Source organism: Eucyclogobius newberryi, unplaced genomic scaffold, assembly GCF_026437365.1.
Source record: "Eucyclogobius newberryi isolate DKJ021-1_F unplaced genomic scaffold, fEucNew1.0.hap1 SCAF_2, whole genome shotgun sequence".
NCBI lineage: Eukaryota > Metazoa > Chordata > Actinopteri > Gobiiformes > Gobiidae > Eucyclogobius > Eucyclogobius newberryi.
This window is the reverse complement of record NW_027315834.1, coordinates 24085657-24097724: the sequence shown is the minus strand read 5'-3', so window position 1 is coordinate 24097724 and position 12068 is coordinate 24085657. Positions and strand designations below refer to the sequence as shown.

Genomic DNA, 12068 nt, shown 5'->3' with positions numbered 1-12068 from the left:
ATACTAATTTAAAATGTTCAGTATTTACTGCACTGTATATAAATAGCATTGATAATAAAAAAAAACACATTCAAATATGACATTCCACTGCTCTTTCAGTGTGTTGGCAGTGATAAACTGTTTTTTACTAGCAGGAACTTGGTTTTCAGACATTGTGAAGCTGCCACGCTAGTGTCTGGCCGCAGTGTAGTCAGCATCTTGCACAGTTGAATAGATGGCACTAGCTGTAACAGAAAACAATTAATAAAAAAATACAGTAGTCCTATAATAAAACATTTAAAAATACTTCGACATACCACTTCCTAGAACTGGCGGTGTCTCTCTCCTTCAAATAAATAATTCAAATTAAAGAAAATATAAATCAATAACTGGTTACAATTATTTATTTACTACCTATTGACTGGCGGAGGCATTTGAGGAGGAGGTGTTGCAAGTGAAGCCCTTTGACCGCTATAGAAGTTTTCATACACAAGTGGTCCTGAGAAAAGGATTCACATTACACACAAGAAACTATAATAATGTAATAATAAAAACAAAATTCCCTCAAACCTGGCGGCTTTTCTCCAGTTCGTCTCAGAATTACAAAGTGTTCAATATCATCCTGAATGTTGCATTGTTCTAATGACTTCCTAACTTCCTCATAGAGCTGTAAAGAAAAACATTGTTATTTTCTCTCAAATATTTTATCAAATGCTATCTGTACCTCATCACTAGTGACGCATTGCTGAGATAGTAGGTTTAAATGGGTCCAGACTGTGTTTCTGACAAAGGATATTCTGTCTATCGCATGCGTTTCAAGAATCTGTGAAAGCAAATGTCGAAGGCAATTTCAGAAACACACACAATACATAGAGAAATATGTATTGCAATGATAAGAAAGTGAAATGTGTAAAAGAAAAGGTGATGATTTCTAATTCCAAACATTATTTTTGCGCTATATGAACCTTTTTATCTGTAACTAAAATGCATAATAACTTAAAATGGTGTTTATTGTTTTTCTCATTGTTTGTTAGCTCTTAGCATCACATTGTAGAAAAAGGTTCAGTTGTAGAAAACTAGACGTTTCGACTCTCGTCCAAGAGTCATTGTCAATAAGCAAATTTAGGCCGGGAACTCAGATATTTATTCTGTGGTAAGTCCAGCCCATTGGGCAGTTTTATGTGCAGGTTTCAATGCTCAAAAGGAGAAGGAAGAATGAAATAACAAGGCTGCCTAATACCACTTTACATTAAATACAATGTTAGTTTTGCCATGTGAATGTGGACCATGGGGGACTGTGGTTCCTCTGACTAAATAGGGACTTAGTGCTTGGTACGTTTATGTGCAAAAACACCTGTGATCTATTGCTATAACACACTCCTAGGCTCAGACACAGAAATTAAACTTTACCTCACATGCAGTGGTATGTTCCTTCAGCCACTCGTCTCTAATGTTCCCCAGTGTGGAGACGTTCTGCTGGTATAATCTATCTGGTGTAATAAGCAATCAAATAGAACAAAAAGGGTTTTGTTTTTTTTGAGAAGAAAAAAAAACGGACTCAAGAATTGAGATTGATCAGAAAAAGAAAAAGAATCTTGATAAATGTCACATGAACTTACCAGCTTCTTCTGAGTTCAGTTTGGCCTGCAGCGCCTTTGCACTGAGCTTTGACGACGAACCAATAATACAGTCAATTTAGACGATTGTCAGAAATATATAAGAAAACACAATGAAATGATATTAAAAAGAGTTGACTCAACCTTCTCGATGTTCCTGGAGTTGTTGGTGTTTCGGTAAACATTCTGATCCGCCTCTTCTTTATCTCTGCATTTTTGCTCATACGTTTTCTTTGACTGTAGAAAAGGTGGGAATGTAACTAAATTAACAATATTCTTATCTCCTTTGTATATAAAAAAAACAAGTATTCAAAATGCTCATTAATTATTTTCATTCAAAAGTCTAATACAGGATATTTAATAAGCCTTGTATATTACTGATGTGTGACACTTTTACAACAGTTCAAATGTTTGTGTTGATTCTGTTCTTAAAATATCAATACTATTTCGTCACTATTACAAAATGATATAATTTACTTTAGTCATGAGGAGTCATGAGTTGTTAAGCAAACGATGCAGCAGGCTTAGCTGTAAACATGTTCATATTCCAAAATAAAAACATAAACAAAAAGAAATGCTGTTAGCAGTAACAGCTTCATCAGTTAGATGTATTTTTAAATGTATTTTATAGACGTGGCTACAAATATGTTCTTGAATATGCCATACAAATTATCCATATGCCATAGCTCTTACATTTAAGTATTATTGACAACAGAGGTGGGACCCAGTCTCAAGTAAGTCTCAAGTCCGAGTCAGTTCGAGGTTGAGTCCCACTGCCAAAGTCAAAGTTCTCTGCTTTGAGTTTAAAGTCCTTTCACATTATAATATCAGATATATAATATATATATATATATATATATATATATATATATATATATATATATATATATATATATATATATATGGCAAATATTAAGGATACAAATATTTTGAGAACAATTATGAATAAAACTAAATGATCAGCAGTGTTAATAAACTATAATTAGTTAGTAAAAGGCCTCTATGCCCTGCTTTCATGATATACAGTATTTACTGTTTGTTTGTCCCTCGAGTGGGGACCGATTGAGGGAAGCAAACAATCAGTTATACTGCTCCCACAGCTTGGAATATGTAACAATCAGAACTAAATTTGTGTGAGCTGTTAAGTTATTATTGCTCTATCTTTTAAAATACAATACAAGAATCGTATGCAACACTGTCTGTGCTTTTAAGTGAATGTGTACTTGTTTGTTACGTGTGCTGCAGTTCACTTGAGCCCACGTCACTATTGAAAAAACCTCAAGTCTCAATGGGTTTTTTACCTGGTTAAATAAAGGTTAATACAAATATGTAATAGCATTAGACTTAGCCATGATATGAAATGGGAATTCATATTGGAATATATTGGATTTGAATGGGAAATAAAAACGCTGGTCTCACATCTCAACTATGTATGTCCTGCTACTCACATCCAATGATTTTTTTAACTGTGAGGCCTTCTGTTTGTGAAGAACATCCATGTGCTGCTCAATCTGTAGCAATATGAGTGAAAATGTCAGCAACAACTCAAATGCAGTTATTGTATTACAACATGTAAAAACAACACACTTTTTTCCTGGCTTCTTTTTGTCTTTCTCTGAATTCCTCCAGCTTCTTTACCTCTTCTCTCATGCTCTGTGCAAGCTGCAAATGAGCAAGACTGACATGCTCCATTTCTGTGGGGTCAAATCATTAATATTCTCACATTACCATGAATGTTACTACGGCAAGTACAAAAAAACAGAAGTTAAAATTGAAGTGAAACTTACGTAATTTAAAAATGTCCAAGGACCGTTTTAATGTGCTTGAAGAGACAAATTGAAAATATATGTACATTATATTCCAGTTTATAAACACACTGTACTTAAAGATATCAGATGTCCCACTGCTCAGTGACCAATCTTCCTCTTCCTACTTTTAAAGGCTAACACATGCAAACTGTCCTAACAGCAGAGATCATGAAACTGCTGACAGAAACGGAACTGGATCAAATGAACACGTGGAAGCTCATAATCTCTATAAATGACTTCCTATAATGTGATGCAAAAAGAAGCACTTGACTTACTTCATTTCATTGTGACCACACACTTTCTTTGACAAACCAAGTAGATCTTTAGCATATTTCTCTTCAATTCCAGCTCTATAAGGAACAAATGCCGTATTTAGACATGCAAATAACATTGATATCATATTTCAGTGTGTACATCACTAAACCTTTAGTTTCCTTTTTTATATCAAGGATGAGCAAAGTTCAATTAACTGTTTTGACAAATGTTAACTTACAAGATCAGAAATCGAACAGTTTGGTTGTTAGTAGCTACACAAGTGGAATACATTACTTCTCACCTGGACTTCAAAAAGTCTTCTACCTCTTTACAGATCCTTTTCCCCTCATTATGATATTGAATAATGGCATCATATCCTGCAGTGCTGGTTAACTCGGTGTTCTGTGTCATGTCAGAAGGGAATATGTTAATTATTGGCCACAGTCTGTGTTCTTTCATCAACAATTATAAGCATATATTTTTCAATTGATTGTGTTTTAAGTTAAGTTTGGATACAAAACACATTATCTTACTGTAATTGATGTTTTTACCTAGTTTAGTTGAAGATAACATAGGCCAACACACAGGTAACACACAGGTAACACACAGGTAACATAGGCCTATACCATCATCAGGTCTAAATGTTATATTTCATCTTCTCCTATAATTCAATAAGTAGGGATCACAGAGAAAGAGCAGAAGGGCTCAAACAGCAGGATTCAGCTGACACACTTATCAATATCTTTGGGTTATTTGCGCACCTACAAAATAAGACCATGAACTAAACTTACCCAGAAATTATCCTTAAAATGAAGGTGTTTCATGTCTAAGATTGAGCTCGGAGCGACACCGCCTTCTTTACCGCGTTACACTTCTGTAAAGTGCAGTGTCCGCCAGCGTGATTATGTGCGTGAGCTGTGAACGTCAAAAGGCGTGTTTTATTTTGACAACCAGCATCCGACTGTGCTGCCATCTAGTGGGTTAAAGTAATGTATCATCCCACAACACCACCACTAGAAGTTACATAGTGCACCTATAAAATAATAAGATGTATGGGATATGAAATATTTTTATTTGACTATGTGGCTATATTATTCTTATTGTTATAATTATATTTTTTTCATCAGGTGAGCTCACAGCAGACATGTCCATAGGTCTTTACCACAGAAGCAAGCTGATGGGCCTCAGCTTGTGGAATAAATGTGTAAGGAAACATTTCTGTACACTATCATCAGAATGGATCAAGTTGTTTGAATCAGTGGTGATTGTATAACCACTCGAACAAGTTAGATCGTCATGAAAACAAACCGTTGTACGTAAATTGTAGTTATCTTATCACAATAGCAGATTATAGCAGGGCACATTAGTCCACACTGTTGTTGTAGAGTGGACCTGTTCTACAACATACTTTTCTTTTGACCTGTGAAATAGTGAGTCATGTGCTCAAACAGAAATGCAATTCTGTTTCCTTCTTTCTCTTCCTATTTAGATTAAAGTAAATGCTTCTGGTGCTGCCCAGTGGTTGAGTGGGTAAATAAAAGTATTCCAGGCTCCAAGTGCAACCAGCCGCAGTGTCGTGAGTTCAAATCCCAAACTTCAACGTTTTACTGCATGTCTTCCTCATTTCACCCTGTCCTCTCCTGTCTAATAAAGCCCATGAGCAACAAAATCTTAAAAAACAAAAGAATATACATATTATAAGTCCATAGGTCTACATCACTGTATATTCACTTCAACATTTTAAGTGCTGATTATTGAGTCAAGGATATATGATATATCAACAGTTGTTTTTGAATAACAATAGATAGGCTTAGGGGAAAAACAAAACTGTCAGTTAAGAGATAAAAAAAAAATCTACTTTTACGCAATAGTCCCTCTTGACAAAATAAGACCAATAGGCAGAGTAAACAGGGCAATTAAAGTGGGAGGAGGAACTGAAGACTTCAGGGCATTGCTCGTGCTGATGAGTCATAGACCTTATTTAAGCTCACCTGCTATCAGTAGTTCAGAATACTTTCTTTTTGTCTGATCGAGCCACGGAGCAACACCGAGCAACAGTCTGACACTACTGACACACTGAGGATATTCTACCATGAAAATGCCTGGCTGTGGTAAGTTTCTAGCCTGATCTGTTTCAAAATGGTTACATTATTGTATTGTGTGACCTTTAAGACCTAAATTGTACAAATCAAGTGTCTAAACATAACTCTTTTGGTCTTCAGATCTGTCAACCACCGTTGTACAATGTGCACTTGAGCTTCGAGGAATTGGAGACACTATTCACTGGAAATACAAACTTGTGGAACTTTTACTCTACTACAACAGTGTGACTCGTATCAAATGAACGATCGTGGACGCCGTGAGGGGGAAACAGTAAGAGCAAAAATGCCATGAAAATAAAAAAAGTACCAGTCTGGAAGGCACGAAGCCAGAAAGGGTCATGATGTGGACCCTTGAGCTGTTGGGAAGGATCTCCAGTGTACAGAGGTCTGAGGACAGATGGAAGAAGAGACGAAACCAGCCGCACCACGATGTGTTTCCTGTGACGAGATGTGAACGGCCCAAGACGCCAACATGGACATGGAAACTAGGAGAAAGTCGGCTGGAGAAACGTGCTGTATGGAAACTGACGGGGTTAAACAATGTAGTGTGTTACTATGTTGCCTTCATACATGTGGAGAATAATAAAAAGTCATATTTGTAAAAGCATTTGGTGGTTATGACACATGGGCCTATCGTTTCTCACACTCACAAACTAGTTCAAAGGTGAGTTCGAAGTGCAACACCTTTACAAATGTCATATTAAGTCTTGGTTTGGATTTTGGTGGTTCTTTTATCAGTCTTGGGTTGATTACACTTAGGCCCGTTTTACCCCCAGTTCTATGCTGATGCTTTCATGGGTTAGCACATAGTTTAGTCCTTTTTTTTCCACTTTGTTGTTGCGAAAACTCTTAGATCCCATAAAAAAAACCACAACCACAGCGACTGTGCAGAATTCAGGCACTTAAAGGATCCTTACTTTATTTTCTGTGATAATATAAAAGCATACAGAATTATAGAGGATAGAGGAGAAGATCCCTTTCATTGAGTTTCATTAGATCGTACACATAAAATGACTAATAATTACATACAAGCCTCCTCTCCTCCGCTACATATGCTCTCTGTACCTCAGCCCTCAACCCAAAGCATGCACGCCTCTTGCTGTAAACACACAACAGTTTTCACTATTTTTGTAGAAAAATACAGAACTAAATTATGTCATAATTCGTGGAGTGCTGTCGCCCTTAACTCTCCGCTGTCAGGAGAAAAGAGTCGAGAGTACTTTTGAAGATGAGTTGGAAATGACCTGCTCGTGAGTCTTGCAGCTTCATTTGGGGGGGTCCAAATAACACCAGCCTTACTAAACAACACCACAAACTCTACTACAAACTGAAAGTGGAAAGCCCTGAAAACCAGCCCGATTATTAGAATAGGATGGGTCTTGATTTGCCTCTATAATGCGGATTTCGGCATCGCACAGAGGTGAACACGAGAAGGCCCTGCCATGAGAACATTTGTTCTTGTAGAATAGAAAATGTAAGTTTATAGTGCCCGGTAACTCCACGCTCAGGTCATTGTTTAAGCATAGTGTTACATTCCTAGTTTGTGATGCATTTGTTCACTGGCAATGGCAGTAAAGTGTAGTCGGATCATTTAAATCCGTAACTTCTGTCACGTAATGATTTCGGTTTACAAGTCCGCACACCTTTACCTGCGTGTGCGAAGGAATAATCTCATTAAGCTCACAATATCCACTACGGAGGAGCCGAAAGAGCGCCGCTGCTGCTTTACGGAAATGTGAACGTCTTTGACCACGGCAGTCGACCGTAGAACGTTTAATCTCATCCGTTTTGTCGGGCTTATTAATACTCCTCTACTTCTAACAGAGCGGACTGTGCAAATTAGTCGACAAATTAAGCTCGAGCACGAACTTGCTAAGAAAAAAATGGGGGAAAAAAACAATTAAAACGAAAGACAACATTCTGAAAGTTAGAAAAAGATTCTAAAATCAGAAATTAAAACGAGTTCAATTTGAGGTTCTCATTTTGGTCACGTGTTATCTGTTGTGTAAGCGAAGCATTAAGCGGTCTGCAGTTAACGCACAGACTAAAACAGAGACGGCGTGTTACATTTGCGACAGAAATTGAATTGATTATAACTGCTGTGTATCAAAAGTGACGAAGCAAGGACTCGGAACACAATATGGAATGAAAAAAATGGTAATGGATGAGCTGCAAAAGCACGGATAACAGGCGCTTTTAACTTTATCCTTTCATGGGAAAGAGGAACACAGTGTGGACTGACACCGTTTGTAGGACAATGTTCCCACGATATTAAAGGGAAACTTGGCCCCCAATGTAAATCTTCATATTCACCATGACCACTGCTGCCACGGGGCGTTTTGTCTCTCTATCGTTAAGAGGCTCGAGTTGATGTGATGTCTGAAGCATGTCCAGCCTCGGCATGGAAAGATGTTGTGTCTATCACGGTGTAAAGCAGCCGCTCGCTGGTCTTTTCAGAGACAAACCAATTGTTACTTGGTGTAGCCCACCACCACCAATCAGATTACACTGGGTTAGCATGGACTACCACCCTAATATCATCCAGAATAGATGTACAAACAGGCTCCCCAACCAAAAATAGATTGTCTTAGTAAGTGAAGTCTGTCTCATTGAATGAAAATTCTTCAACCAATTAAATATAACAGAGACCATATTCTGATCTTCCAGTCCGCCAGAAGAACAATTTTCATTTAGTGAACGCAGCCACCACAGCCCACATCAGTTCATTGGCATTGGGCTTGGTGCTCTCCTTCTCTGGCTCCAGCTCTAGCAGCGAATGCACTCTCTTCATGGCCAGGTCGTACTGGTCGTCTTGGAGAGGGGCGAAGGCGTTCTCCAGGACGTCAGAGGAGTGGGCCAGGAGGATCAGAGCCAGAACACGCTTGTCCATCCGATGTGGATCATTCACCCACTTCTCCAAGACCGACTCCTGAACTTTCTTCACAAGGCGCTGAGAGGCAACACAAAATGTAAAAAATATAACACATGCCACAAAGATGGGGGTGGGGGGGTTAAATAAGACTTGCTCCTCATCCTACTCCTGTTCTTAATGTGGAATGTATTTACTCGTCGTAGGTTCTCATAGAAGAACAGGTAAACTGAAACTACACTGCATTATTTATTCTGCTCTCATTATCCATAGTACTAATATTTAGGCGCCAACATTAGCCATTAACATGTAACTAGAAATCAAATGTATAAAAATCTAAGTTTTCCAGTAAGTTTAGGTTTGTAACGCGCTAAAAGGATCTGCTCAGAAGGATCTAAAATGTAGGTTGTGAATAGATGAGTTACTGCAAAGTCAATGGGCAAGTTTACTCTGTAGATTTAATCATACCTGTTTGATCGTACTGTTGGTCAGTGGGTGTGTAGTCATGTCAAAGAGAAGGAAATTTTGTTTCTCTGTGGTTAAAACGCCCTTTTCCACAAGGTTCTTTGCTAGACGCTCCCTCACATTTCGGAGCTGATAGTGCAGCTTGAGTGGATTCCAAGTCTCTCCTGAAAAAACACACACACAGGGGTTGTCCTTTAACGACCATGTGTAATTATGTAAAAGTATGACATGCGATCTGTGCCATCTTACCACTGAGCAACTCTATCCAGCTCTGCACGCTCTCTGGAGGTTGGGTGTCTTTTATGTGCTTCAAGGCCTCATCTAGAAGCACATCTCCAGTCGGGGCGTCTGATTTATAGATTACCTTTGGAAAAACAAAAGCAACCACAAGGAATACAAGTTCAGTCCCAACAATACGAGCTTTCCCACAAGGCAGGACTGACTCTTTCAAACTATATGAATCTCACCTTTCTGGAGAGCAAGCCTTTCCTCCGCACGCCACAGGCCTCCAGCTGTAGCCGGCCCCTGAGAGCCAGTTCCACCAGCATGCATCCTCTGAGCCCGGAAGAAATACAGTCATTCCAGAAGGACGTGTAGCCCTGGGAGAGAAAATGAAGCGCACTGTTAGCTTAGCTGACGTGTATGAGACCTGCCTTACTTTCAGGTTGAGCAGGAGTTGACGTTGCTCTTGGCGTTAAGTCAAGTACACAGTTAATGTAAAGAGTCTGTGTCTGTCCTTCGGGCAAATAGTGCAGGATGTACCAGCCTGGCTAGTTTATCCAAAGTAAGTGAACTGTTATGTGGTGATGAAAAGAACACAACAAGAACAACATCATATTGAAACCATTAAACAACAATGTCTAACTTTGATCCCTGAGCAAACATGACCGGTGACTAAAGGAGCGCATCCTGCACGGACGGAAGAGCCCAACGCGATCGTGTGGATCCCGGGTTTGATCGAACGGCACATATGCATCTTTATTCAGTGCATTCTTTCCTTGAGTTAGCCACATATAAGATGGCACTGGGTCGTGTTCCGGGCTGCTCTCACCTCTCGATCCTTGAGGCCCAGCAGCAGCACTTCCTCCATCAGCGTGAGCCTGGTTTCCTTGGAGTCTCCCTTGTCGTCCTCCTCGTCTCCGCGGCGGGCCTCCTCCTCCTCGTCGCCCGAGTCTCGCTCCTTCTCGGCGGCGGCGCTGCGAATGGCCTCGGTCCTCCGCTGGACGAGGCCCGAGGGCCTTTGCGTGAGAGAAGTCATGGCTCGCGTTGCCGTCACACGATCCGATCCGGGGAAACTCGTCTGCCTTGACCTGTCAGAGAGCCGCGCCGCATGTAGTTAAGCTGCGTGTTAAACGGGGAGATTTGTGAAACGGTGACCGAGCGGATAAAGACGGCCGTCGAAGCTAAGCTCGCCTCGGTCCGTCTCTGCCCACTTCCTGATCCAACATGGAGGCTCCGCAGTGACGTCCAATGTTGACGGAGCCCTGAACGTACCTGCCGCGTTCACGGGTCGTGGGGAATGGGAAGAACGTCCAGTGTTGGTGTATTATGTGTGTATTATTAAGACGTTCATTAGAAATCGGTCAGCTACAATGCTGCTAAACCCGCTTACACACATGAGAAAACAGCACCGGTGAGGTTGAAGTACACAGAGAGTCACACGGTTTTATCATGCAAAAAATAGACTTAGTTCTGTCTCTCTGAAAGAAAAAGAAAAAAACATGCAATAAAAGCTATGTCCGCAAGGTGGCAGTGTTGCTGAACAAGTCATCGCTTTGCTGCAGATCCTTTTGTTTTTGCTGGAAACCAAAGCGCAGACAATTTCAAGAATACGTTAAATAATTGTCATGTTTAACTAACTGCGTTTCACTCGCCTCCACGTTTGCCTAATGGAATAAAAAACTTCATTTCAAACCTTCTAGTGCTGCAAGGTTGATGCACCTCAGACTGTCTGATGCCCAAGTGCAAATCTAGGAGGAGCTTTCCCACCACCGATCTTCTCATTTAGAACATGCATTTGTCAGAGTATTGATTACATTGATTGATACATACTAAAATATACAAAATAAAGTTTAAAAAATCTGACAACACAACGCACAACAACAACAACAAAGATGTCCTTATAAGTGTTTAGGATATACCTAAACACTTATAAGGACATCTTTGTTGATTGCTGTGTTGTTGTTGTTGTTGTTGTTCTATGGCGGTTGGTATCTAAGTGTTACATTACCGCCACACTTTATTCTTTAGACTTCATTTTGTTGTTGTTGTTGTTGTTGTTGTTTTATGGCGGTTGGTATCTAAGTGTTACATTACCGCCACACTTTATTCTTTAGACTTCATTTTGTTGTTGTTGTTGTTGTTGTTGTTGTTGTTGTTTTATGGCGGTTGGTATCTAAGTGTTACATTACCGCCACACTTTATTCTTTAGACTTCATTTTGTTGTTGTTGTTGTTGTTGTTGTTTTATGGCGGTTGGCATTCAAGCGTTGTTGTTGTTGTTGTTGTTGTTTTATGGCGGTTGGCATCCAAGTGTTGCATTACCGCCAGACTTTATTCCTCAGACTTTGTCGTAGTCCTCAGACTCTGTCGTAGTCCGTAAAAGTACTCCTTCCATTGCTTTGGTGTTACAAAGCCCATGAGGTCATGATATGTCTTTGTGACTAGAATAGTTGTTGTTGTTTCAGACAACAACCGGCTTTATTCCAGGGAGACTCTTCTTCATCTTCCTCTCCTTCTTTGACGTTCGGTGCTTCCACCGTACAGCTTTATTCTTTAGGCTTCATTCTATAGGCTTTAATATTTCCACTGATGTCGCTGCTTGGTAGCCGTGCGTCTACGAGACTGGACGAGGACAGGAGACCACCCCCACCCCCATCTCGTCACTCTGATCACTCTGACTCCCCAAAAGCAGACCCCCATCACTCCGACTCCCATTTAGCGCCTTTAGCCTGTTTTCTATATCTGCCCAATCA

At 39.9% G+C, this 12068-nt stretch overlaps 2 protein-coding genes and 1 long non-coding RNA gene across 3 annotated transcripts; 1 reads left to right on the top strand and 2 right to left on the bottom strand.

Annotated features, from left to right (window-relative positions):
* Positions 1-153: 153 nt before the first annotated feature.
* pstpip2 (proline-serine-threonine phosphatase interacting protein 2) lies at positions 154-4559 on the bottom strand. Its single transcript, XM_072454729.1, has 14 exons — positions 4450-4559; positions 3960-4060; positions 3679-3753; positions 3383-3417; positions 3183-3289; positions 3044-3106; positions 1740-1832; positions 1599-1644; positions 1390-1469; positions 704-802; positions 550-646; positions 394-478; positions 297-325; positions 154-224 (listed from the first exon to the last, which is right to left on the bottom strand). The coding sequence occupies exons 1-14, from the start codon at positions 4480-4482 to the stop codon at positions 169-171; spliced, it is 999 nt and encodes a 332-aa protein (XP_072310830.1). The 5' UTR covers positions 4483-4559; the 3' UTR covers positions 154-168.
* Positions 4560-5650: 1091 nt separating this feature from the next.
* LOC140367434 (uncharacterized) lies at positions 5651-6364 on the top strand. The gene is made up of 2 exons (XR_011928119.1): positions 5651-5769; positions 5881-6364. It is a non-coding gene; the product is annotated as an uncharacterized lncRNA (long non-coding RNA).
* A 284-nt stretch (positions 6365-6648) lies between these two features.
* On the bottom strand, positions 6649-10559 carry LOC140367938 (Golgi phosphoprotein 3-like). The gene is made up of 5 exons (XM_072454726.1): positions 10146-10559; positions 9562-9693; positions 9344-9458; positions 9098-9258; positions 6649-8710 (listed from the first exon to the last, which is right to left on the bottom strand). Exons 1-5 carry the CDS (start codon positions 10350-10352, stop codon positions 8447-8449), a joined length of 879 nt encoding a protein of 292 aa, XP_072310827.1. The 5' UTR covers positions 10353-10559; the 3' UTR covers positions 6649-8446.
* Between the last annotated feature and the right edge of the window lie 1509 nt (positions 10560-12068).

What these genes read in the sequence shown, in the direction of transcription:
- pstpip2 (XM_072454729.1), bottom strand. Translation starts at nt 4,482, where the DNA reads ATGAAACACCTTCATTTTAAGGATAATTTCTGG. An exon ending in ACTGAACTCAGAAGAAGCTG is followed by an intron (nt 1,470 to 1,598) that starts GTAAGTTCATGT and finishes TTATTACACCAG; the next exon opens with ATAGATTATACCAGCAGAAC. An exon ending in AACTGGAGAAAAGCCGCCAG is followed by an intron (nt 479 to 549) that starts GTTTGAGGGAAT and finishes TCCTTTTCTCAG; the next exon opens with GACCACTTGTGTATGAAAAC.
- LOC140367938 (XM_072454726.1), bottom strand. Translation starts at nt 10,352, where the DNA reads ATGACTTCTCTCACGCAAAGGCCCTCGGGCCTCGTCCAGCGGAGGACC. An exon ending in TGGGCCTCAAGGATCGAGAG is followed by an intron (nt 9,694 to 10,145) that starts GTGAGAGCAGCC and finishes TTTCTCTCCCAG; the next exon opens with GGCTACACGTCCTTCTGGAA. An exon ending in AAGGCTTGCTCTCCAGAAAG is followed by an intron (nt 9,459 to 9,561) that starts GTGAGATTCATA and finishes GTTTTTCCAAAG; the next exon opens with GTAATCTATAAATCAGACGC.